At 41.7% G+C, this 26,193-nt stretch overlaps 4 protein-coding genes and 1 long non-coding RNA gene across 6 annotated transcripts in view; 3 read left to right on the top strand and 2 right to left on the bottom strand.

The window, feature by feature from the left end:
• The window catches only part of LOC117401048 (sodium channel protein type 8 subunit alpha), a gene marked incomplete in the record, with an annotated part of 60,279 nt that extends 54,121 nt beyond the window's left edge, over positions 1-6,158 (bottom strand). The window contains 1 exon segment of the mRNA XM_059013437.1: positions 6,060-6,158.
• A 2,765-nt stretch (positions 6,159-8,923) lies between these two features.
• On the top strand, positions 8,924-12,871 carry LOC117400941 (acrosin-like). Its single transcript, XM_034001302.3, has 5 exons — positions 8,924-9,035; positions 10,835-11,042; positions 11,847-12,112; positions 12,218-12,360; positions 12,564-12,871. Exons 1-5 carry the CDS (start codon positions 8,924-8,926, stop codon positions 12,819-12,821), a joined length of 987 nt encoding a protein of 328 aa, XP_033857193.3. The 3' UTR covers positions 12,822-12,871.
• Positions 12,872-14,380: 1,509 nt separating this feature from the next.
• Positions 14,381-17,570, top strand: LOC131720929 (N6-adenosine-methyltransferase TMT1A-like). The gene is made up of 2 exons (XM_059013436.1): positions 14,381-15,017; positions 17,011-17,570. The coding sequence occupies exons 1-2, from the start codon at positions 14,523-14,525 to the stop codon at positions 17,242-17,244; spliced, it is 729 nt and encodes a 242-aa protein (XP_058869419.1). The 5' UTR covers positions 14,381-14,522; the 3' UTR covers positions 17,245-17,570.
• On the bottom strand, positions 17,516-17,765 carry LOC131720930 (uncharacterized). The gene is made up of 2 exons (XR_009319771.1): positions 17,684-17,765; positions 17,516-17,569 (listed from the first exon to the last, which is right to left on the bottom strand). It is a non-coding gene; the product is annotated as an uncharacterized LOC131720930 (long non-coding RNA).
• Positions 17,766-18,071: 306 nt separating this feature from the next.
• On the top strand, positions 18,072-24,891 carry LOC117967000 (uncharacterized). 2 transcript variants are annotated; one of them, XM_059013435.1, is made up of 8 exons: positions 18,072-18,725; positions 18,843-19,950; positions 20,743-21,069; positions 21,381-21,653; positions 22,003-22,371; positions 22,833-23,081; positions 23,629-23,799; positions 24,718-24,891. In XM_059013435.1, the coding sequence occupies exons 2-8, from the start codon at positions 19,884-19,886 to the stop codon at positions 24,759-24,761; spliced, it is 1,500 nt and encodes a 499-aa protein (XP_058869418.1). In that variant the 5' UTR covers positions 18,072-18,725; positions 18,843-19,883; the 3' UTR covers positions 24,762-24,891. The 2 variants fall into 2 exon arrangements, with proteins under 2 accessions (XP_058869418.1, XP_058869417.1); XM_059013434.1 differs by having other exon boundaries at positions 18,072-19,950.
• The last annotated feature ends 1,302 nt before the right edge of the window (positions 24,892-26,193 follow it).

The raw sequence follows: 26,193 nt of genomic DNA, 5'->3' as shown, positions 1-26,193 counted from the left end.
GCTGAAAAACGTGGATGTAACACATATTCTAAAAAGTGATATAGCCAACAGCTTCTTAAAGGAACATTTTATTGGTTACCATTCATTTTTAAGGGTGGGATTTCCAGAGTCCCTGACGTTGCTGGAGCGCATTCCACCCCTTTCTTTAAGAGGTCATTTAAAGGCGTGCCTCCAGGGTTATCTCACATCTAAAACATGTTTTTGTTTTACTGTAAGGCGGTACAAGCTATACGCTGGCTTTCCAGCAGAATTTAACATTCAAGGATGTTTGAATGTCGGTTTCAATTCTGAAAGCACATCCTTGATAAACCCCCCTGGATCCCAGCAACGCTACAGTCGATGAACGTGGGATCCGAACAGCACCTGCTGCACAGCAAAGGAGTCACAGTGCAAACACATCCCGTAAAACTGAGCAAGAAGAGATTCATCTTCAAATGATTAGAATCTGTGTTCAAACTGCACGGGGAACCTTAACTACAAATCGGCTGATTATCACACAGCATCCTTTCAGCTCTTTACACAAAAAAATCAATTCCAGGGTGGTTTCCTACACCCCCCCCCCCTCCCCCCATACATATAGCATTTCAAAAAAACATTTAGAAAACGCAGAGGAAACCCTCTGGCCACTCAGACAAACTACTTTATTAGGAGCTATCCACAAGAAGATGCACACCATACACTCAAGACTACAGCCTAGAGCACACAAAGCCCCAGCTCCTAATTCGACTCCCACTGCACAGCAGTTTCACCCATTCCTGGTTTTACTACGCGCTTGATTAACCCGAGTGTCTAGATCACAAGCTCAGGTGCGTCTTATTATTAAACTCCTAGTAAAACCAGGACTGGATCAGACTGCTACGCAATGGGAGTTGTATTTCCATCCCTGCTGTGATTTAATTAATTTAAAATCAAAACACCTCTTTGACATTAAAGCAGTAATTTGCAAGTTCATAAAAAAAAAAAGACTCAAATCATAACCGGGGATGGTGGTTAAACTCCCATTGCATAGCAGTTTGATCCAGTCCTGGTTTTACTGTGAGTTTAATAAGACACACCTGAGCTTGTTACCAATACACAGTGGCTGAGCTTGGATAAAAACCTGGAACGGGTGAAACTGCTATGCAATAGGAGTCTTATTTCCATAGTAGATGCACTTTGTCAAGGTGTTTGTCTAAGTCTGTGTCCAGTTTCACAGAGCACGCTTACAGTACCTACCCAGTGCTGTCAACCTGAGGGTCTAGCACAGTGAAGCAATCTAATGCTACCAATGAACCAATCACAGTGAAGCAATCTAATGCTACCAATGAACCAATCACAGTGAACCAATCTCATGCTACCAATGAACCAATCACAGTGAAGCAATCTAATGCTACTAAACATCCAGCCATTCATTGAATGTCTAAACTGAACACAATTAACTTCAGCAGCCCCTCAATGCAATCAGTGCAACTACAGCACGCATCATCCAGATTCAACGTAACAGCTTCAAAAAACATGTAAACAGATGCTTTAAATGGTTCTCTATAAATAATTGTATGGTTTCGTTTTAAGTTTTGGTTTGTGCTTTTAATAATTATCAAATCGCTGGAATTGTAAATGTCAATTAAAAGCAAAGCAAAACAAACCACATGCTGTACTTTCCAAATAAACACCATTGACAACAAACAGCAGAGAAGCGTTTCCGATCAGCTGTATGCTCCTGGGGGAGGGTATGCTAAACCAGACCCATCATACCAACAATGCCGATAGAAGTTTAATTCTAATCTTGTCCTGTAATAACACAGTTACACAAACATGATGTAATTGTCTAGCTAGCTATCGGTCTGATGCATTTTAAACTGTATTAACAATTAAATAGAATACACAAAAACGACATTGAAACAAAAAATTAGATACCATCAAATAATCCTGAATATTATAGTTCAGATCCACCCGTCTGATCGCCGTGTCAACGCTACAGTCACATAGCCGCACTTAATCACGTTATAGATACTCCTTCAGTTCACCATTAACAGCACCATAGATCGATAGAGATAGATAGATAGATAGATAGATAGATAGATAGATAGATAGATAGATAAAGCATTTCTTTATTTCTTTACGCATGTATTTAATCAATTCACATTGCTCCTTTCCTTGGCCAGTAATCCATACAGAAACGTGGTGTACACCTCATCCTATCGGATTTAGGGCTACAGAAACCACATGCATTATGCAAAGGATTGCGGCTTCCCGGCCTAAAGACATTATTTAAAAACCCTGAAAGTAAAACAGAAAAAATAAACCGTACGGTAATGGACAGAGGCTGCCCTTACACACGCCCGGATACGTGAATGGAAAAGGGCAGCCGCATACGAAGTGCTGCCCCGCTTATGCCGATTCGTAAAATAAAATTAAAAAAAAACTCCACGGGGCCTATACTGTCTGTGTAACAAGAAGCAGGGCTGTAATATTAGGACCAGCGCGCTATGCTGCACCTGCAAGCAATCGCCCTTGCTAATACAATGCAGTGCACGCATTTGCAGGCAACTTGCACCCTCTTTCCAATCCAATCCTGGGGGGGCTATTTTGTTCAGATGTGATCTGATACAGAACGGACTGAATCAATTCCCCCCCCCCCCCCCTTCATTTACCGCTTTGTCGTTTTATCATCTTTTTTTACATATGTCGTAAATTCTTTAGGAAGCTCTACAGTGTATGTGCAAGCCAGAGAGAACCAACAGGGAGTGAATGCTACCAGCCGTCCGCCGGTTCTCCACGCTCAATCCTCGCCATTCCATTTGCCCCCCCCCCCATCTATTCGATCTTTTAACTATCCATTCAGTTTTATTTCCAGATTCCAAAGACGTTTCAGCCACATCAGCAGGGAGAAACAATCGATCAGTGAGTCAAGTGGGGTCGATTCGGAAGCACCCCCCAGTCCCGCGTCCCGAGTCCTCCTGCAAGATTGACACACATCGATTCCTCCTCCGCTGTCATATCAAAATCCACACACAAATATCAACGCATTTTTGCTTAATTACTGGTCTGTGTTTTTTTTTTTTTTCCTTCTTCTTCAAAATAAAGGCACCACACCCGATTAAGTCCTGCAGGTTACGTTGAAAAGAACACCGCGTCAGAAAAACAAATTCTATGGGCTATAAAATAATATATCTTACCAGGGGATTAGCTCATTTTGTTTTAAAAAAATCCAAATAAAAACCAAGGCCTCTAGGCCGCCTCCCTGATTTGTTATTTACAGATCACACGGCACATCCCTTGCCTGCTCACATGGTTACAGATATTAATATAGGATCTTTATCGCACACCGAATTAAAAATGACATTGAAATAAAACCACACGCGATACAGGCCGGGGTGCACTGAGAAATAACAAGCATTCAAGCAGAGCGTCAGTCAAATTTCAAACCTTTAAAACAAACACATAAAAAACAACACTACTTACGTTTCCCCTTCAAGCGACATTCATGTCTACCATTCCGGTTTCACAGATTATTTCCGCTGCCAGTGGCGTTGACTCCACGTGGACTTCATTATTCACAGTGTGTTTTTTTTTTTTTTTTTTTTAAACAGCTTTATATATGATTAAACGACGCTTTTAAACGCGGGTGTGTGTACAGCGTTGTGACCCCGCAGACTTGTGTTTCTGTACTAGCAGCTGTAATGGAATCCGACGTTCTCTTGGCGCTGTCCGTTTCAGCACCACTGGAAATGCCGGTTTCAACGCCTGTGGAGACGAGCAGAACGCGATACAGACACGAAGCGATCCGGGAACACAGGAGATACCCGTGTTGTATTTAATCTCGGTGTGTGTTACTGTGGCTAGAAGGAGCGAGAAGCCCACAGCAGGAGCCTCCTGGAGAGCGGCACATCTGACTAACGAACGACTGAACACAAGTGCAGCAGGACGAAGGCGTTGAAATATTTATAACAGCGACAGGATCCAATGCAAAGCCACAGAGATAACACGCTGATCAGATCGGTAGGCTGCATAATGACCAGGCCCACTGACAGCAAACCCCACGGATTACAGGCAGATATATATGTGTAGATGCATCGTGGATAATCGAGAACCGATTGACCGAAGAAAACAAACCAACAAGCTGACCCATCAAAAAACAAAGCGGGTGCACAGATCGTGTACAGCGGGATCGCTCTTGGGTGAATACCGACGCTCACTGATTTCTGATCAGACTGAATCGTTTAAGGACACATCACATACACACGCGATAATGCTTCAACGTGCCAGCAATACACCTGCAGATTATTTAATTACATTATAGGCCAAATAATGTGATCGGATTACATAACAGAACACTACTGGCGTCAGAAAGCACCTACACAGTGAGACTAAATATAAGAATCAGGTATAGTCTCACAATAATAATAATAATAATAATAATAATAATAATAATAATAATAATAATAATAATAATAATAATAATAGATTGTACTGGGACGTGTAAATTATTTCACTAGGGAAATAATTCCCCCCCACTCGTATAAATATAGCCTATTCAAACACACTTTCCCTTATATATATATATATATATAATGTGTGTGTGTGAGTGATGATACAATGAAGAAAGCCGAGCCTTCGTGGGATTAGTGCTCAACATGTATATGATGAAAACACAAGCAATACCGGGCCTGCCTGTCCAAGCCTGGAAAATTCTTTTTTTTTCAACCCTACCCTAAAGTGTACTTGGGAATAAAGACCCGAGAGTGCTTTAAAAAAAACAAAAACCCTAACCCTCAATCTCCGCGGGTACACGATAAAACCCAGCGTTTTAAACGCCCATGATGAATACATACACACACACACACACACACACACACACACACACATACATACATATACATATATATATATATATATATATATATATATATATATATATATATATATATACAACAATAGAGAGAAATACATTGCTCAGTCTTTTTTTTCCCACTTTCTCGAATCGATATTTTCAAACAATCGTATGGGCCACGGCTAAGAAAATACTGCAGTGGAGGGATGTGTTTGGTCCGATCAGAGAGTCTATTTCTAACAAACCCCCATCTCCGGGGGGGGGGCTGGGTAGAGAGACAGAGGACAGACACACACACACACACAAACGGCATATTGATACATGATAATGGTCTTTTTTTTTAATTTGGCATAGCGTTTTGAAATCATGCAGCCAATAACCGTGCATTATAAACACCCCGGTTAGTCCATGCACCACACCCGTATGCGCGGCTTGACAACGCGGTCCTGCTAACACTAACATACCAAGCTTGGGTTTTTTTTTAAAATACATTTTTGTTGTTGTGTTCCTTTGAGAGAGAGAAAAAAAAACCAACAATCCCATCTGATTAACAACGATTCACGGATGATCCTTTTTATTTGCTTGCAATATATCAGAGGCAGACACGGTAAACCAAGCCCAATACAAATCACTGGTTCAGATTCCACTGCATGGGTTGGTATTATGTAAAGTCAAACACACAGGTAAGCATTTCGGGGGGTTTTTGACTGTCAACCTAAAAGACTACAGCCTCATCAAATCACCTTTTAATTCCGTGGGAGTTCGACGTGCATTTAACCTCGAAATAAAAACAGATTTCATATATATATATATATATATATATATATATATATATATATATATATATATATATATATATATACCTTTTTTTTTTTGGTCGTACGTTTTTAACACAGTATTTCGTCCCACGTACCGCAGGCCAACACCTTGATATAAAAAACATTATTTATTTATTTATTTATTTATTTTAACTCAAAGCCCCCATTTCCATTTTTCGTGGACGTTTCAAACAACGAGCGACCAGCGCGTTTTTTTTTGTTTTTTTTTTCAACGTGTCCGGGATTCGTCTGCATTCCCAGCACAGAGGAGAGATTGCCATTCACCCGGTTCACAGATGCAGACAGGGATGCCGGATGGAAAATTGCGCTGCGGCAGAACATACCTGAGACAGGGGCTGCCAAAACGGGCATCACTTGCGAAAAAAAAAATATGCCCTGTCGCTTAAGAAAATGAAAGGTGCACTTACTTTTATTTTTAGCGTTAACACAAACCCCGAAAGGCGTTGCTGGATTGCAGATGTTGGAAACCTAGTGGAGAAACTGCGGATGTCGCCATATTGGTGCTGTGTTCCTGCTTTCGCGGTGCGTGCTGTTTGCCTGCATAATTGATGACTCGCAGCACAAAGTTAGGGGGCGTCTGCAAATGACCCCTTACTCACAAGCGGCTAGGGACTGTGGATTTTTTTTTTCGCTCAGATTCGGGAGAGAAAATAAATACAATAAAATAATAATAATAATAATAATAATAATAATAATAATAATAATAATAATAATAATAATAATAAGTGCTTGCTCAAGATAAATGAAAAAAGGTCCCTGGACCATTATGTTTCTTTTAAATTTTTTCTTCTGAAATTCTTGTTCTATACGGGTTCTGTGTGTTCATGTAGCTGGTTCCACTGGTTCTAACAGAACCATCAGGGGTTCCACAAGTGGATTCTTCATCTACGGAACCACAACCCCCTGTTTAGGGTTCTGTATATAAATACACATCGAATTTGGAATCTCTCGTCAGGCCTTTATTGGGTCTGATGGTTCAGAAGCTATAGGACTCTCAGTTTATCCGTCTATAACAGGATCACAGCTATAGGACTCTCAGTTTATCCGTCTATAACAGGATCACAGCTATAGGACTCTCAGTTTATCCGTCTATAACAGGATCACAGCTATAGGACTCTCAGTTTATCCGTCTATAACAGGATCACAGCTATAGGACTCTCAGTTTATCCGTCTATAACAGGATCATATTCAAAACAGGCTCGAGAAAATTGATATTTTACAGTGAACCAGAGCTCTGTCTTCATCTTCTCCTCCTCCTCCTCCTCCTTCTTCAACTTTCCAATTGTGGAATTGTTAGTAATGGCACTCTGAGTGTTTTTAGATAGCAATGGATTCGTAGGCGAATGAAATGAAATTTACAAGCAATGCAGCTTTTGCGGAATCAAATCAAAGCCCCATTAACACACTCACTTCACTTCTCCACTAACAGGGGAGCCGCGGCGCTTACACTGTACCCCATAGAGTAAGAGCTCTGTGCTGAACTGTAGAGTATCTAATGGCAGAGCCTGACGTTTTACTGTATAACTCTATAGAAAATACCACCTATATATATATATATATATATATATATATATATATATATATATATATATATATATATATATATAATCTGCTTTATCCAGCGGAAGAAGGAGTCCATAACGTCCTGAAATAAAGGATATTTTAATCATTTAAACCTTTTATTTTAATTCCAAAAAAATGTGTTTTCATTATATATATATATATATATATATATATATATATATATATATATATATATGTGTGTGTGTGTGTGTGTGTTTCAGAGAAGGTAGGACTACAAAAATGTATATATATCAGGCTTAGACACTCTCACTAGCCCTGCACCTAGTCCTGGCTTTCCAATCAATATATAGATACCCAGAATTTGACCTCTAAAAATAAACAGATTTTTACCCACAAATGTTTAGCTTAAACACATTGCACATCCCATACACAGTGTATGCATGTATAAAATATTATTATTATTATTATTATTATTATTATTATTATTATTATTATTATTAAGATACCCCTGAAAGTGACATATAATTAACTAAGTGAATAAACTAGGAATGTCCTCCTGTCCTTGAAAAATACATTTTTGATTAAGAAAGAAACAATACTAGAAACCTCTGAAATATCGTCCGTGACTTCCAATGAGAAATGTGTCTGTTAATAGCTACACTCAGTGATAGCAGAAATTAAGAAAAAAAAAAAACATAAGGGCTAGCAATGTGTTAAAATGAATGTAGAAATCGAGAAATCAGAAGAAAACAAAAACCAGGAGCGACAAGCGTTTACACAAAAGGTTCAAACATCTGTGCCCTGCTGTGTGCACTGCATGCCGCCCTACCGCAGCGGAGCAGGGTTTGAACTGGACAAGGCCGTGCTGTGCAGTATTCATTCGGATCCGCTGTACTTTTAATATTTAATACTCTGCTCTTTGTTTTAACCTTTGTATTTTAATGCTTCGGAAAGCACTAAGGGTGCCTCTGTTCAAAGGCTCCTTTGACAGGCTGGAGCAGTGTTTCATTTAAACCAGGAGCTTGCTCAGCGTCTAAATAATAGTCCTGCTGGACTCTGCACACTTTCAGCCCAATGGCCTGTCGCTCGGACAGCAGAACCCGGATAATCCACTCCCTGCTCAGATTAGTGGTTCGATCACGCTGATCGCAATCCGTACCATACAATAAACATCCAGCCTCTGTTACATGCTTGTCATATTAAATATTTAATATGAAAAAAAATCAGCCATAAGCCTTTGAATAAAACATACAGCAATAAAGGCTTTACACATCTCAGAAGTAGAGTATTAAAGTTTCCACAGTGCATCATGTATTTAACTGTGATACTGTGATCAGTAATGCGGGGATGGAAACAAGACTCCCATACATAGCGGTGTGATCCGTTCCAGGTTTTACAATGAGTTTAACCAGACACACCTCAGCTTGTTACCTATGCACGCTGGGGCTAATCAAGCCTGGGATGGGTGAGACTGCTGTGCAACAGGAGTCTTACTTGCATCCCTGCATGAGACTCCCATTCCATAGCGGTGTGATCCATTCCTGGTTTTACAAGGAGTTTAATAATAAGACACACCTGTGCTTGTTGCCTAGACACACTGTGGGCTAATCAAGCTGGTAGTAAAACCTGGAATGGGTGAAACTGCTTTGCAACAGGAAATTCTGTGCAACAGGAAATTTGCAACAGGAAATTCTGTCTATGCTGATATGTGGTCAGCATTTTTTTTTTTTTTTAATTGTCATGCATAATGGCCGAGCTTCACAAGGTGGGTCGCTGGTTTTCTCTGGATGGACAGCGAGCCTTCACGTGGATCATCATCATCATCATCATCATCATCATCCAGGCTGACCGCCACCCCAGTGACCACAGACCTGCTTTCCATTGCTATCATCGGACTTAATGGGAGGTTTAATGACAGCTCTTAAAGAGAGATGGGGATGGGAGGAAGGAGGAGGAGGGGGTCAGGACCATCAACAAAGCCAGACGCATTAAAAAAAAAACAACCCAGGAGAATATACATGGAAAGCGCCTCACTTAGAGAGAGAATAAGTGGCACTATCCGGCCCTTTTTCACCCCCACTGTGAGGAACCCGCTACACGTGCTGGCACTGGCTGCAACTGGGCAACTTTTCACTCCTAAATTAGACTCCTTCTTAAAACGTGGCGTCGTTTTTCTTTTATGGGCTGGGGGAGGGCGAGCGCGCCTTATACACGTTTTATCGTAAAAGCACAGCAAAACGTAATACTAGAGGTAATATACTGTATATACTGTATATACTGTATATACTGTATAGATAGATAGATAGATAGATAGATAGATAGATAGATAGATAGATAGATAGATAGATGGGAAAAGAAATTAGCCAGACGACTTTTAGTGCCGACTGTAAGAAAATATGTGCTGAGCGGCTCCCCGGCGGTGAGGCTGTCCGATATCATTTGAAGACACAACTCTACGCACTTACCTGTCACAAACCACAGCGGCCAAACCGCTGCCCTATTAAAAGCCGTTTCAGCGGTGCTTAGTCTGTGTTGGCCAGGCTGAGGTGACCGGCGGCCCGGTTTCTGAGAGGAATGGAGTCGCGTGTCTTTCTGTTTTATTTCGTGGTGGCGGCGTGCGGCGGGACTCGAGTGGAAGCGACAGAGAACGTGACGTGTAAGAATAATGAAACACGCGGCTTTATTACGGGGGGCGATGTGAACACCCCCATTGCTGCTGTGGTTTTGATTTCTTGTGCATATTATGAAACCACTGGAACTGGAAATGGTCAAAATAGCCACGTTACGTGATGTAATTTAACGGATGACTTTTATAGGTCACACGCAATTAATTTAAAATAGTAAGATAATACACGAGACGTTTTTAGAAAAGTTGTTTACTAAATGGTGTTGTTGTGAATGAGTTACATTTAGATTTGAAAAATATAGAATTAAAACCTGAGCTAAACTAAGTGGTAGTGCGGGGGGGAAAACACAAACACATTTACAAAGGGCAGACAAACGGGTTAGTTAAATAGCATTCGTTTCCTGGTACTTTCCTGCGCTGGGGGGCAGTTTTCGCGTGTTCCTGGCACGCCACCTAGTGGCCAGAACCACTTCCTGTCTTAAGAAATTGATCTCACGGCAGGCTGTCCTTGCGGGAGTGTGTTCATAACGTGTGATCATCGTTCGGCTTGTTTCGTTTTAGTGTGAACGTCACTGTTGGAAATCTTCCAGCTTGAGAACACTGATTTTCAGTTACAGTGGTTTGATTTCGTGCAAAATCAAAACAACCTTTAGGCAAACGTTAAGTGATCTTGTGCTTTGAATGTTTCTGAACGAGTCGAGGAAGAGGAGAGGGGTTTTGCTGTAATGCAAATCCATTTATGTATTTAAAATGTCTGCCTTTGTTTTTTTTTTTCTTTTTGTTACAGTTTTTTGTTACGCTCAATTAAGAATGCTAAGGCCCTTAAGGGTTAAAGGGTTAAAACTACACGTCGCTCAGTTTAGAGAGAGTGGCTTCAGCAGTCTAGTACTTTCGGCAGTGTAATTTGTGAATGTAAACCCTCTGTGTGCTGCACTGGTCGAAACGTTTGTGTCCATGCTTCCTACAGTTTGACCCTTTTCGAGGTTTTTCAAGCCCGTTCAGATATAACTTCTTTGCCGCGTTGTTTCCTAGTCAGCTGTGGAGAGAGACCGCTGATCGACGTGCCCGGCGGCTCTCGGATAGTTGGTGGCACGAATGCGCCCCCTGGCGCCTGGCCGTGGCAAGTCAGCCTCCAGTTCTACCGCTATCGCTCCAAACAGCACAGCCACGTCTGTGGGGGCTCGATCATAAACAGCAGCTGGGTGGCCACGGCAGCTCACTGCTTCCCAAGTTCACTACAGTACGTATGACTGGGAGCTTCCCCCGTATACTGTATGTACAGAGAGATCGATAGATAGGTGCTATATGACAGTGTGCAGGTACCTGATGCTAATAACACTGCACAGAATGTCTTAACTGGCATCTACAGTGGGGATCTCAATATAAAACATGTTTCACATTCTAAAAGACGCTTTCAGGTAAAAAGTCTTCCATACACAAGATGAAATGAACTGGAACTTTGACAGGACTAGTGTCAGTCTCTATAGCCCTGCTAGTCTCTATAACCCTGCTAGTCTCTATAACCCTTCCAGTCTCTAGAGCCCTGCTAGTCTCTAGAGCCCTGCTAGTCTCTATAACCCTGCTAGTCCCTATAACCCTGCTAGTCTCTATAACCCTTCCAGTCTCTATAACCCTGCTAGTCCCTATAACCCTGCTAGTCTCTATAACCCTTCCAGTCTCTAGAGCCCTGCTAGTCTCTATAGCCCTGCTAGTCTCTATAGCCCTGCTAGTCTCTATAACCCTTCCAGTCTCGAGAGCCCTGCTAGTCTCTATAACCCTGCTAGTCTCTATAACCCTTCCAGTCTCTAGAGCCCTGCTAGTCTCTATAGCCCTGCTAGTCTCTATAGCCCTGCTAGTCTCTATAACCCTTCCAGTCTCTAGAGCCCTGCTAGTCTCTATAGCCCTGCTAGTCTCTATAGCCCTGCTAGTCTCTATAACCCTGCTAGTCTATAGCCCTGCCAGTCTCTATAGCCCTGCCAGTCTCTAAAACCCTTTCAGTCTCTATACCCCTGCTAGTCTCTATAGCCCTGCTTCCTCCCCACAGGAATGCCGATTACTGGAGGGTAGTGGCCGGGCTCCGTAAGCTATCCGCCCCTGATCAGAACGTTCAAATCCGCCAGGTGAGCCAGATCTTCATACACGCCCGCTACAGCGAGAGCACCAACGATAACGACCTGGCGCTGATGAAACTGAAAAGCCCTTTTGTCTACAGCGACTACGTGCAGCCTGTCTGCTGGCCGACCCCGGCAGTAGAGAAGCTGCAGCTCTCCCTGTGTTTCATCAGCGGGTGGGGGCACACGTCCTTCAAAGGTATGAACGCGTGTCTAATCCTAAAGGGGCTAAGCGTTATAATGAGCTTGAACAGAATGTGCCTCCCCTCGTGTTAAACTCCTCCCCTTCTCCGGGCTCTATCAGGGACGGGGTCAGACACGCTGCAGCAGGCTCAGGTGGGCTCTATCCCCCTCTCCACCTGTAACCAGAAAGGCTGGTACGGAGGCTTCCTGACTGACAACATGAAGTGCGCTGGCTTCGAAGAAGGAGGGGTTGACACCTGCCAGGTACAGTGCTCAGGCGAAGGGTCTTCTGGGGTAAAACCTTAAGTTGTCCAGCTTGCTCTCTGCCAGTCACTCTCTCACACACACAGTGTGATTACTGTAAGACAGGAGAGCTGGGGCTGGTGGAGGTACGCTTATGGTGAGGAGTATGGATAACTGATTTATGAAGTATGCCAGCCGTGTTAAGGGTTGTTTTCTCTGTGCAGGGGGACAGCGGGGGTCCCCTCCAGTGCTTTAATGAGGAAGACGATCGCTTCTACTTATCGGGCATCACGAGTTTCGGATCCGGCTGCGCTAGAGCAAAGCTCCCCGGAGTGTACGTGCGCACGGCTCGCTACGTGGGCTGGCTGCGCAGTTTTGTGAGTATTCAGAGTGGCAGCTCTCTCGGCTCTGTGCGCTGGACACCGCTGGATTTGCTGCTGCTGATCCTGGTCGGAGCGTTCTTCATTAACCGACTCGTCTAAGGAAATACAAAGCTGTTGATGTTCCTCCTGTAACTGTGCCTTCTTCAATAAACCGCTGCTGTCTTGTATCGGTGCCCGCCCGGCCCCTTTAGTGAAGTGTGTGCGCTGGGTTTGCAAGTCTCCTTGTCTGGGTTTATTATGTTGATAGAAATTTGGTAGGCCTATGTGTTTTAAAACATACCTCACTATAGTGTGCAAAACGGTCAGCCCCCAGCGACAGTCTCTATAGAAACACTGCAGCCGTTTATTTGCTCAGAGACAGCTGCCGAACGCACAGACACCTCTCAGGGAGGCATGTGGTATTAAACACATCTATAAAAACAACGAGAGAGGATTCTCCCATTCTGTACTATGACATAGTGTCGCCAATAGCTGACAGTGTACAGCTCCTGGCTTTAGAATAAGCACATGCTGTTTAAAAAGGGTGCTGGAGATAGTGAGGGGGAGGCAACACAGAATATAGATCCTGTAGCCCCACCCTGGCTTCAGCCATTCCATTCAAACGCCCCGAGTTAATGCCAATTCCTTCTTAAATTTCCAACCCCAGCGCCTGTGCTACTAACCCAGGTGTCGGAAAAATTAATGCTTCCTAGATTAAAAAAAAAAAAAAAAACTAAATAAAACAAAAGCAAAGATTGAAAGGAAGCAAGTGGCGCAGCTTTGCGGAAATGATGAGGAATAACCGTGAATCCATTCCAGGAAAGAGAGGATCTGCAGCAAGCGGCAAGCAGGTTAGTGCTGATGCAGCAGAGGGGAGGAGGGGCTGGGCTCGCTCAATACAGCACCAGGCTCCCCCGTGTGGACATGTGGGGGAACTGCACCAGGCCCTGCTTGTGTTTCATTATTGAGACTGTGTACGGATACAGTTTGAGTCTCTTACTCTTTGCAAAGTGTAATAAGACTGTAGAGCGAAAGCACAGAATAAAAAAACATGGCAAACCATGGTAAACTATAGTAAATGCATGGGATAGCATGCTATCTGTGTACTATATATATATATATATATATATATATATATATATATATATATATATATATATATATATATATATATATATATAAACAAATACTATTGCTGTTATCAGAAACTGAGGATTAAATAAAGGATTAAATATTGCACTGTACAGCTCTGGCCAAAAGTTTAGCATCACCTAGAATTTTAGGATTGAAACATTATTATTATTATTATTTTTATTTATTATTAATATTATTATTTTTTTAATTTAGATCTTTTATTAGCATGTACAAATAAACTACAAAAAAAACATTTTAAAAAAGTCTACCAGAAGCCACAATAGTAGCACAGCAGTATTTCATGTTAGATTTCAAAATCCGAAATGTCACTTTTTTATTTTTATTTTTTTTATATAAGTAGATGGGAAACTACAACGCGGTGTGTAATTCAATATGTTAACGTAACATTATTCAGCAGGTTTCATTCGACTTTATGAAGCGAAATTAGTTCATTCTACAGGGTGATGATGCAAAACTTTTGGCCAGAGCTGTAGATTAATTTCTGTCATTCTTTTGTTTCACCAGCGCCGCCTATTGGTGGCATGTGGGTATTACCGAGCTTGGCTGGACTCCCTAGCCCGCTTACCTTCCGGGTTACAATCTGCAAGAACAGCAACAGGCGCTTTTCTCTCGAGTTACTGCCTCAGAAACGCACAGTTGTGTAGATCGAGACCCTGGCTTTGAATCATGGGGCTGTTTATTTTTATTTTCACGGTTTTTTTCCAAATCCTAAGTTTGCCTCTCCAGTTTCTGGAGCTCGTCGGGATATACCGCTACTACAAAAAATTCTTCCCGTACCTGCTTTTCAAAATCGCCGACACTTACAACCGCAAAATGCACGCCCACAAAAAGGACCTTTTCAGCAACCTGTCCCAGTTCTCCTCCCCGGGCGGCAGCCTGCTCCTGCTGGAAATCGGATGCGGCAGCGGGGCGAATTTTGAATTCTACCCGGCGTCCTGCAGAATCATCTGCACGGATCCGAATCCCAATTTCGACAAGTATCTCCACAGCGCCTTCGCCAAAAACAGCCACCTGAAGTTCGACAGCTTCGTGGTGACGCCTGGGGAGAGCTTAAAAGGGATAGCGGACGGGTCGGTTGATGTGGTGGTTTGCACCCTGGTCCTTTGCTCGGTCAGAAACACTAAGGCGGTACTCAAAGAAGTGCGCCGCGTTTTGAAGCGGGTAAGTAATACGGACACGGGCATTTATTAACAACAGTAGAATGTAGTTCTACAATAAGTGTTTTAGTTTGTATTGAGTGACCAGCGCTAGTTATTATTATTATTATTATTATTTATTTCTTAGCAGACGCCCTTATCCAGGGCGACTTACAATCGTAAGCAAATACATTTCAAGTGTTACAATACAAGTAATACAATAAGAGCAAGAAATACTATAACTTTTGTTCAAGCAAAGTACAAGTGTGACAAACCACAATTCAATAATACAGCAGGTAATAGTGATAGTTACATCAGGATGTGATTAAATACAACATACTACAGGCAGTAGTGTGGAGTAGTGGTTAGGACTCCGGGCTCTTGACCGGAGGGTTGTGGGTTCAATCCCCAGTGGGGGACACTGCTGTTGTACCCTTGAGCAAGGTACTTTACCTAGATTGCTCCAGTAAAAACCCAACTGTGTAAATGGGTAATTGTATGTAAAAATAATGTGATATCTGTATAATGTGAAATAATGTGATATCTTGTAACAATTGTAAGTCGCCCTGGATAAGGGCGTCTGCTAAGAAATAAATAATAATAATAATAATAATAAACACTTGGCAGATTACAGTATTCTGAAGTACAGGATTAAATGCAGTAAAATAGGGGGCAGATAAGAGCAAAATAAAGCACATTTAAATGAAGGGTGATAGTGTCCCAGGATACAAACAGAGGAGTTCTACAGGTGCTGTTTGAAGAGGTGAGTCTTAAGTAGGCGAGTTAAGTACCAAATATAATTTTCTTTTAAAAACTATGAGAACACGTGTTGTGTGCATGTAATTCCATACACAGTGTATTCAGACTCACAATTCAATAACGTGGAGTACTTTTTATCATTAAGAGAAAATTAAAAATGTTTAAAGAAAAATCAACTAGCCTGTTTTGAAATGAGAACAACGCTGCCTTCACTCAAAACCATACTGGCAGGAACATCTGACGACAACAAAACTCAAACAACAAGCAAACGCATTGAAGTGAACGTGCTCAAATATGATTAGGGAGGCGTGTAGCATCAAATTAAAACGAAGCACGTTGAACAAAACTCTCTACAGTCTCCCCCCTCTAAATTAACACCACACTATCAGAAAACTCTTTTTTTTTTTAAATGGGTTTCTTGGTTGGAATGAAGCCTATCGGTTTTGACTTTTGATCTCTGTTTGCAGAGTACGCAGCGTTGCACAACAACGCAGACACACCGGTGTGGGTTTGAGAACCTGGAGGTTGTGCAAATAAGATTGATGCTTGCCACTGCCCTTTAAAAACCTTGGTTTCGTGCTTTTATAGGGCAGTCTAGTTTGTTTAAATTCGCTCTGTTAAGAACGTGTGCCCCTCTGAACTGTCCCTCCTAGTCATTCTCTGCCAGTTTAGCACAGCCTATTAAAACAACTGGCACCACAGTTAATATTCTCGGAAGTAAATTGTATACAGGGATACCAGGTTGCTTTACAAGTGGTATAAAAAAAAAAAATGCTGAGAAACTCTGGTCTAGATCGGTGGTTTTCAACCTGTGGTCCGCCTGCTACTGGGAAGGAAATTAGACTCCCGTTGCGCAGCAATTTGATCCATTCCAGGTTTCACTGTGAGTTGAATCGGACACACCCGAGCTTGTTCCCTGCACACACTGTGGCTAATCAAGCTGGTATTAAAACCTGGAATGGGTGAACCGGCTGGGCAACGGGAGTCTTATTTCCGTCCCTGTGTAGCTACTAAAGGTGCAAACTGGAAACCACTGACAGTAGAGAGTATTAATTTAACAGACGCTTTTATCCAAAGCGAGTTGCATACACTAGAGGGCGTGAACTATGCATCAACACCTGCTGCTGCTGCTGCAGAGTCACTTGCAATAGGACCTAGGTTTTACGTCATCCTCAGGACGGAAAAGGCTGTGAAGCCATTGGTCAGAGCTTAACAACGTCACCCTGCAAGCGCGGGTTCTGTTGTTTTTTTTTTTCCAGGGAGGCGCGTTCTTCTTCATGGAGCACGTGATTGCAGACCCGTCCACCTGGGTCCACGCTTTCCAGCACGTCTTGCAGCCGCTGTGGTATTATTTCGGAGACGGCTGCGAGCTGACCAGGGCCACTTGGAAGGAGCTGGAGGAAGCGGAGTTCTCCGAGCTGAAACTCCGACACATCCAGGCTCCGCTCATGCCGCTGATCAAACCCCATGTGATAGGCTATGCAGTGAAATAAACGAGGGATCGACACGGTCCGTGTCAGCCTCCCTGATTAGTAGTACAGGAAAGATAAGTACACTCAAGACATCAGTGGACTTGTCGAATATACTGATATGTAGGGCTAAAAGCTGTACCGTTAAGTACTGATCTGATTAACATTGCAACACACACACTAACTGAAGATGCGTTTTATATGAGATTATACAAACATGATGGAAACTAATCATTTGACACTCAAAGCCCTTGAATAGTTTATTTCATTAGAAAATGGGAACTTTGCACTGATGATGAAAATGACTTTACCTTCAATAACCAAATTGATTTTATGAAAATGACTTTACCTTTTATAGCCAAATTGAATTTATGAAAATGACTTTACCTTTTATAGCCAAATTGAATTTATGAAAATGACTTTACCTTTAATAGCCAAATTGATTTTATGAAAATGACTTTACCTTTAATAGACAAATTGAATTTTTTAATTGCACGCCCAGAAGTAAGATGGCATATATTTTTATGCCTGTATGTTTGTGATAATATTTTGACTCAAGTGTGTTTTAGAAAGTGGCATTGCTTTTCTTAATTAAAAGAAATGAAGAAAGATATTAAGCTTAATAAAAATAAAAATTCGCAGCCCATCAGAGCTTGTTGATTAATTCAAGGCTTCTGTTTGTGGCGGGTGTTAAGCTGAGGGAACACGAAGCCACTTTTTCAGGAGCTTGAAACCTGGTTCCAGGAGACCTAGTTTGAGGCTCGCTGCTCTATCAAACCCCAAGTCTCCCCCGGTGCGCCGTGCAGCGGGCTGAAACCGGGTCTCCAAGTTCGGAGCCACAAAGCAGCTTCGTGTTCCTGCAGCTTCAGGGTTGAAATAATCACTGTGTTTCCTGAAGAGTGGTTCTTAACATGGTATATGACAATAAACGTGATCCACGACCAAATGCACGACATGCATACCAGCAAGTGACTGGTGCATGACGATGCAAAGCTGTGGGCGGTTTCAGACAGGATACCTGCGCATCGGATTTTGTTAAAAAAAAAAAAAAAATAATATATACTTTAGATACAGTTCTACATTATGACCAAAGCATTACAAACACAGTGTCTGGCATTTGTAATGCTGCGCCAGGTTTAATAAGTGACCAGAGTGAGCCACGTGGCTAACGCCGAATTAATTGCCATGGCAACGAAAGAAGGTGACGTTCCTCGGCGGGCGACGGTTTGAATTTGAATCTGTCGTTGAGGTGCGCGAGGTAACGGGAGTCCTGTACTGTTTTCGTGTTTCAAACCCAACCACAGAGCTTGTGTTTTATATCGTTTACTGTCAGTACCTCATTTAATTTGTATCGTTATTATGGAATATACAATTTCGGGTCAGTTTTTTTTTATTTTTTTTTTTACTGTAAATAATAGTAATGATTCACTTTGTGGAAAGCCGAGGGCCCGCTATCGAGGTCTCGGGTCTGGAATGGTTTGAAGTTACCGTTGAACCAGGGGCAGGTAAGAAACATGTGGGACACAAAATATATATAGTTTTTGCTCAAAAGAGCCAACTTCCCAACGCTTCGTATTTATACACCGTATTTATACATATTTGTGTTTGTATTTGTGGTTTAGGAACCTGGTTTCAGGAGACTATAGGTTTCAGGCCGCTACAGGACACACCAGTGGAGACTGTACCTGAAAAAGTGGCTTTATGTGTTCCTTCAGCGTAATGTTTTTACAATAACAAATACCGGTAAATAAATAAATACATAAATAGAAGGGTTACATTTTTTCAAACAATGTTCACAAAGTATGGCGAATCTAGACGGTTTAGAATTTGTGGCTAGTTTTAAGTTGACCCATTCACACGGTGAACATTGCTTAATTGCCAGAAGAAAAAAAAAATAAAATAAAAAGTTGCCTGTACAATTTTTCTAGTGAACAATATCAATGTTTTAGAACAGTCACTTCTGAACAATATTCATATTTTACAACAGTCACTTCTGAACAATATTCATATTTTACAACAGTCACTTCTGAACAATATTCATATTTTAGAACAGTCACTTCTGAACAATATTCATATTTTACAACAGTCACTTCTGAACAATATTCATATTTTACAACAGTCACTTCTGAACAATATTCATATTTTACAACAGTCACTTCTGAACAATATTCATATTTTAGAACAGTCACTTCTGAACAATATTCATATTTTACAACAGTCACTTCTGAACAATATTCATATTTTACAACAGTCACTTCTGAACAATATTCATATTTTACAACAGTCACTTCTGAACAATATTCATATTTTAGAACAGTCACTTCTGAACAATATTCATATTTTAGAACAGTCACTTCTGAACAATATTCATATTTTAGAAGTCACTTCTGAACACATTTTACACAGTTGTCTGAAACGTCGTGTATATATACTTCCTTTCAAAAAACACTCTTTGCTGGTTTGTAAAGATATCATCAGAAATGTGCAAACCCGTTTTGACACTGCAAACCGATGAAACCAACATGTTTGACATGAAACCGTTTTTTTTATTTTTGACTGTGCTTTTATTATAAAGAGGAAGTCTATCCTCTGAGACAATCGCAGAAGTTACCCCGCAGGGTCAAGTCACTTCTGAAGAAACAAAGCACTCTTTGAACACCGCTATGCTGCGCTGGCTGTTCCAGCTGTGGACTCTGCAGAGCCTGTTCATCCGGGCACCAGCTACTGAAGGTGAGCCTGCTTTATAAACGCAGGGTTATATTGTACAACACTGTCTGAGACATCGCGCAGATTAGGACCATTAACAGCTTGTGTTCTAGCAGGTTCCGTATTTGCGCATTTTAGTATCGTTTAGAGAAGTTGTAATTAGCGGTGTCGAATTGTATTTATTTTCCTAACTGTATATTTACAGTTTACAGGCATTACATTTCAAACAAAAAGGCGCTCCATACATTTTTAAAAAAAAAACTGTTGCAGACTTTTTTTTTTTTTGCCTGAATTCTGCTGTAGTGTACAGGAACACACGTGATCATCACGTGAGCATCAGGGTTTTGCAAGAAAACTTTACTTCATATATATATATATATATATATATATATATATATATATATATATATAACGTTTTAGTAATTGAAATGTTCTAGTAGACTACATGCGTTGGTGCTGATAGTGCTGTTTGTTCTCTAACTTGTTCAGTGTCCTCATAAAGTGTATTCAAAGCAGTCAGTCTGCATCCAGTGGTTTGATTTCTACAGCTTGTCAATCAAACCGGAGACTGCTGTTCCTGTTTATTTATCCAAGGCGACTTGGTGCGACAGGGCAGTGCAGGGTTACAATGCAAGATTAATATTTAAATACAGTGTAGTTTACAGTAAGTGCAAACAATAGGCTACTACTAAATACAATCTGAGATATGATGCAACAACTTTATATATACAATGACATATTAGTAGTGCAATAGTGCATTACTGTATGCCTCTCTATCCCCAGCATACCCAATCTTTATTTAACCGTTTCCTACAGAGGTGGAGCCGGAGGTGCTGTATTTTAACGGATACACCAGTGAGGTGGTTTTAAACGCAACGGGTCACCCGGCTGCCGCGGCGGTGTCCTGGGATTGGGGGTCCCATGACGGAAGGGTCCGGAGCGTCACGCTGCTTGCGGCTGAGTTTTCCGGAGGCTCTGTTAGTTATTTCAATAGCTCGGGTTTCAACGCAGCCCTGGAGTTCGGAGACTGTTGCGCCCTGAAGATAAAGAGACCCAGGTTCGACAGCGCCGGGTCTTTCACCCTGAGACAAATCGCGCCAGGTCCTAAGATTCTGGCTCGGTATGAACTGGTTGGCTTGCAAGGTTGGTGGCTTTGACCCATTTTCATTTCATTAATTAACGCTAACTCAGATATGGTTCAGAGATTAATTGTAAAGCATTCAGGGCTTTGAAGGCGTCTGTTTTTTTTGGAAGTAGAAAATTCATGTTAATGTTGAAAAGAGAGATATCGCTTCCTTTTTAGTTCTAGTTTTGTAAAAAAAAAAAAAAAAAAAAAAAAAAAAGGTGTTTACCTCTTTCAAAAAATAGCAGTTAAAGACCTAAGTACACGCTTTGAAAACATGATCCTTCTTCATTCGCTGTCTTGGCGGTTCACTCCATTCTGTCTCTTTCAGTTTCTACATCATCGGAATATTATAGAAGGGATTTTGAAGATGTTACACTGAGGTGCTCAGCCTCTAAACTGTTACCGAACAGTTTCAGCCTCGCGTGGAAAACAGACGGAGTCTATGAAGAGAAGAACTCAGTACTGCGGTTTGATAACGCACTGTACTTCATCATGAGGCAGGACTGCAAACGTCTCTCAGCGCTTTGCCGCTGTGAACTGCAATACAACGGGACTGTGCTGCAGAGTGAATCAGTGCACCTTTATTCTGATTTCCATATGAGTATGTGCATCGTTACTGTTTTTTGTTTTAGATCTTTATATATATATATATATATATTTATAAACACTTAATACAATTTAAAACAGTAAGAATGGTTCATAATATAACTGGTAATTTGATCTAAACCACTATGCTGTCATCCCATTTTTATCCAAGGGTTGGTTTAAAAAAAAAAACAAAAAACATTGATGTAAAAAATCAGGAACTAAGGAAATAAAACTCCCTTCCGTTGTATGTGTGCGGAGTAGTACAGCTTTTAATTGGAGTTCATTGCATTGATGTGCCCTTTATTTTCATGGGAGGAAAGTAACAAAGTAATAGCTTGTAAACAGTGTGTTTCTTTTGACAGGAGGCTACAGAAATCGATTACGATCAAAGTTCTACAGAACAAGTTTGCCGGAAAGTCAATTTGTGATACCAAGATTAAGCTACAGTTACTTTCATTTCCTTTCACGCCGATATACAGTATACTGGGTGCCACAATCATCACATTATGAACCATCAACAATAGCGCACGTAGAGGGATATGAATTAAATACAACATCAGAGCACTTTGAAAACCGCACATCCTTCTATGTGGAATCCAGTCACTATGGAATATCCTGTATACAGATTTCACCGGTACTGTTTGAAGATGCGGGAGAATACACAACCGGAGGAGACCGTGAAGATAATTACAGAACGTTTGAGATGGATTACCGCTTAATAACAATTCAAGGTAAGGACTGGGTTTGGTTGTACAGTGTATCTGTCTCTTTTTTGTTCCAACTGCAACTAAAGCCAACTAAGCCTGCTAATATTCCAAATCCATTTTAAAATCAATTCCCAATTCCTTCGAAGGAATTGGAATTGAAATTTTAGAGACATATTGTTGTGATTGTTCAGCTGCTTTCATTGGAAGCTGATTTCATTGACTGACCGGTGACTTCAGTTGAAGTAATTTGTTGCCACTGTGAGAAGCTCATCTTAACAGAACGCTTGAAATTGCAATTGGATCAGTAATGATTGGAATTGATTAAAAGGGAATTGGAATTGGGAATTGATTTTGATGCAGAGGGCCAAAGTGCTCCACACAGGAAAACAGTGAGGAGCACAATAACAGGATAAGACTGGCAGCATTAACTTAACTGCTCCTTCTTCCTCTTCCCCTTCCTTTCTTCTTTTCTCTCTCTCCTCTAGTCTCAGTGGCTGTTGAAGGCAGCAGCGTGTCTCTACACTGCACTGCCTCCAGCCTCCCTGCCTCGACCAGGCTGCTCTGGATTGACTGGGAGGGCAGGGAGGCTGTGTCGGGGCAGGAGGGAGGCAACAGGACCCTGACCCTGGAGGTACCTACAGATGTACAGCGAGGAGAGTGGACCTGCGCCCTGCTAGAGGGAGGATTTCCAAAAGCAGTCTACCCTTACCAGCTGCACACCAGCACAGTCACAGGTAAATCTGGAATGAAGTAAGTCGGCCAGTGCCTTCATCGGGTTTGTATACGTAAGTGTGTGCCAACATGCACAATTCCTGATCGGCACACTGAAGAACGCCCTAGCTGAAACATTTCGCTTCTTGCAGTCTCAGAGTTGTAATATGGATGTTATGTGGAGTCCCTTATTTTGCAATTCTTGTCCTCTTGCTCCTCCTTGATTGTTATACAGTCCTGTGAAATCTTTGCAGATGTTTTCTGACATGTTATCTTTAAATTTTGTGCAGGTGCTACTCATTGTTGGCATCCGAAATGTAGGTTGTTGTGCGTCTGTGTCTGCCTGTGTGTGTGTACGTGAGAGTGTCTGTCTGTCTGCTTCTGTGTGTGCACGTCTGTCTGTGTGTATCTGCTTGTGTCTGAAAGAGTGTGTTTGTATTTGTGTGGGTGTCTGTGTGTGTGTGTCTGTGTCAGCCTGTCTATGTATGTGTGTGTGTGTGTGTGTCTGTGTATGTGTGTGTGTGTGTTGGCTCTCGTCTCATCCGCTCCTTGTTTGGGATTCCTGCACAGAGCTGTTGGACGGCTGTTTCACTGACTCTGTGCTGTTCTGTGTGCTGGTGGGATATCTGACTGTCAAAACTGCAGCCTGTGTGGCGCTTTGGTTCTGCTTCAAGAAACGTCTCGATATCGAGGTGGAGAAGGAAATGAGACCCAATAGGCTCAGCGCTGCCACGGCAAGGGGTGAGTGTCTCTCTTTACTAAGTGATTCTCCCAGCACCCAGAACCCAGAACCCAGAACCCAGTCTGACTGGAGTTCAGGTGTTGAACGAATGCTCGTCTCTTATTAACCACAGAGCAAAGTGAGGTAACGTGTCAAACACACCAGCCTTTCGTGTCAGGATCGTAGGATCCTCTCAGTCATTTTTGGGGTCCTCCATTCAAAATGTGTAACCTTATTCCTCAAGCACGCCAGTCCTGTCTGTGTGTCTGTCTGTCTGTCGGACGCACATTGCACGGTGAACACGATAACTGCCTTTTATCGTCTCCGAACTTTGATAATGGACTCCCAGCCTCCTATAGACTTTTTGGTTTGGGTGCCACCTGATAGTATATGAATTTTACAGTAGAAACATTTGCAAAACATCATTATGAGGAGGCTGTGTGGTCAGGTGGTTAAAGAAAAGGGCTTGTAACCAGGAGGTCCCCGGTTATAATCCCGGCTCACTCACTGACTCACTGTGACCCTGAGCAAGTCACTTAACCTCCTTGTGCTCCGTCTTTCGGGTGAGATGTTGTTGTAAGTGACTCTGCAGTTGTCTTGTTTAAAGGCATCTGCTAAATAAGTAAATGCTGAGGAGCCTCTGTGTGTGCGCACTGTCCCCTGCTTTGTTTTGCTTCGGTCTGTGCTGCGTTTCATTTGTTATAAATTACAAGGCGGACTCCAGATTTGTAAAGGATTTCTCTACAAGCTCACTTATCGATTTTTCTTTTTTTATTCTACTGCATGTGACAGGATGGAGGGGTGTTTGTATGCTTTATCAATCGCATCTATCCAGCTAATAACACAAGATACAGGTGCTCGTTCTAGACCCTGTGCCTAAAATCTGTTTCAAATTTCATTTTCAGTTTCTCTAAAATATTTCTTTTTTTCCTGTATAGATAACAATTCAACCATGTTTTCAATGCAAGTTTCTGGGGAGTGAAGAACTCGGCTCCATAATTGCTCGGTTTCTATATGCAGTTTATGAATGAAGATTAGTATAAAATAATCTGGAATTTTGTAGTTTGTGCTTTTGTGGTTAATAAAAAAAATAAAAAGCTATTTTAAATGAATTCATTGTTTCAGTTGTTGTTTGATCTTTTTGTTCTCATTTATTGGTATTATTTAAGAGCTGACCCCCCCCTCCAAAAAAAAAACGAGATGAAAAAAATTATACTTTTTTTGGTTTTAATGAAGATACCTCACGCAAACCATTTGTGACAGACAATTTCAATGCTTCTCTTGAACACCAGAGGGCACCAAATACTTGCTAAACAGAGACTGACATTCATTTTTGAACATGAAGGTGCACTTATAAAAGATTGCTGTAATAAAGCACGGTTGCAAAGCTGGCTTCCAGGGAGCAGCTGAGCCGAGGCCAGGGAGAAAGGTCTTTTTATTCTTTTTTATAGGCACTGCGTTACACTCCCCTCTGCTGCTGTTTAGCTTGGAAGCTCCTCTCATGGTTTGGCAGCGGCTCTGAAATTTTATTATTATTTTTTTTCCAAGCATGGCACAGCATCTAGGTAAGCACTGTAACCCTTATTAGAAACATAGTGAAGTGTAATAATGCAAAGTGAAAGCATGGTAAAGCATAGGGAAGTATTGTAAAGCACAGAGAGGTCTGGTAAAGCATAGGGAAGCATTGTGAAGCACAGAGAGGTCTGGTAAAGCATAGGGAAGCATTGTAAAGCACAGAGAGGTCTGGTAAAGTGTATTAACAAACATGGCAAACCCAGCATAAACTATAGAAAAGAATGGAGAAAAACTGCAAAAATACCATGGTAAACTTTTATAAGGGAAAACCCAGAGAGATAAAGCAGAACTGCAAACTATGGTGAATGCATGAGATAGCCATGGGAAACGCTAGGAGGGGCGCTGCACAGTTTCTGTGGTGTGAGAAGCTGATCTGCTTCGCTCCTGAAATCTGTCCAGATTCTAGTAACAGTACATCTTGTAGTTTTATTATTATTATTATTTATTTTAGACATCCTGGCAACATAGTATTTGTGCAGGGGTTGAATAGCTGGAAGTGTCAGGGGCACAGGCTGGACAGAGTTGCACGCAGCTCTGCTTCCCCGAGAGCCGGCTGGTCAGTGTCCTCTGAAGCCTCTGTGTGTCCTGGAGGGACCCACGAATGGAAACTCTCTCTGCCGGTGTCAACAAGCTCCAGGTGTTTTCTCTGGCATGCTTCTGACACTCAGAAAAACAACATTCAAAATGTCATCTCCTTTGCAGCTGTGTGTGTGTGTGTGTGTGCGCATGCGCATGCGTGCATCTTTTTACAATGCGTTTTATTCATATTGGTAAAGTATTGCATCATCACTCCTTCGTCTTTATTTTTGTTAGACATTTAAAAGGTCTGATTTTTTTTT

Source organism: Acipenser ruthenus, chromosome 45 (genome assembly GCF_902713425.1).
Source record: "Acipenser ruthenus chromosome 45, fAciRut3.2 maternal haplotype, whole genome shotgun sequence".
Taxonomy (NCBI): Eukaryota; Metazoa; Chordata; class Actinopteri; order Acipenseriformes; family Acipenseridae; genus Acipenser; species Acipenser ruthenus.
Note: the sequence above shows the minus strand (reverse complement) of the source record. Positions and strands in the feature narration are given on the sequence as shown.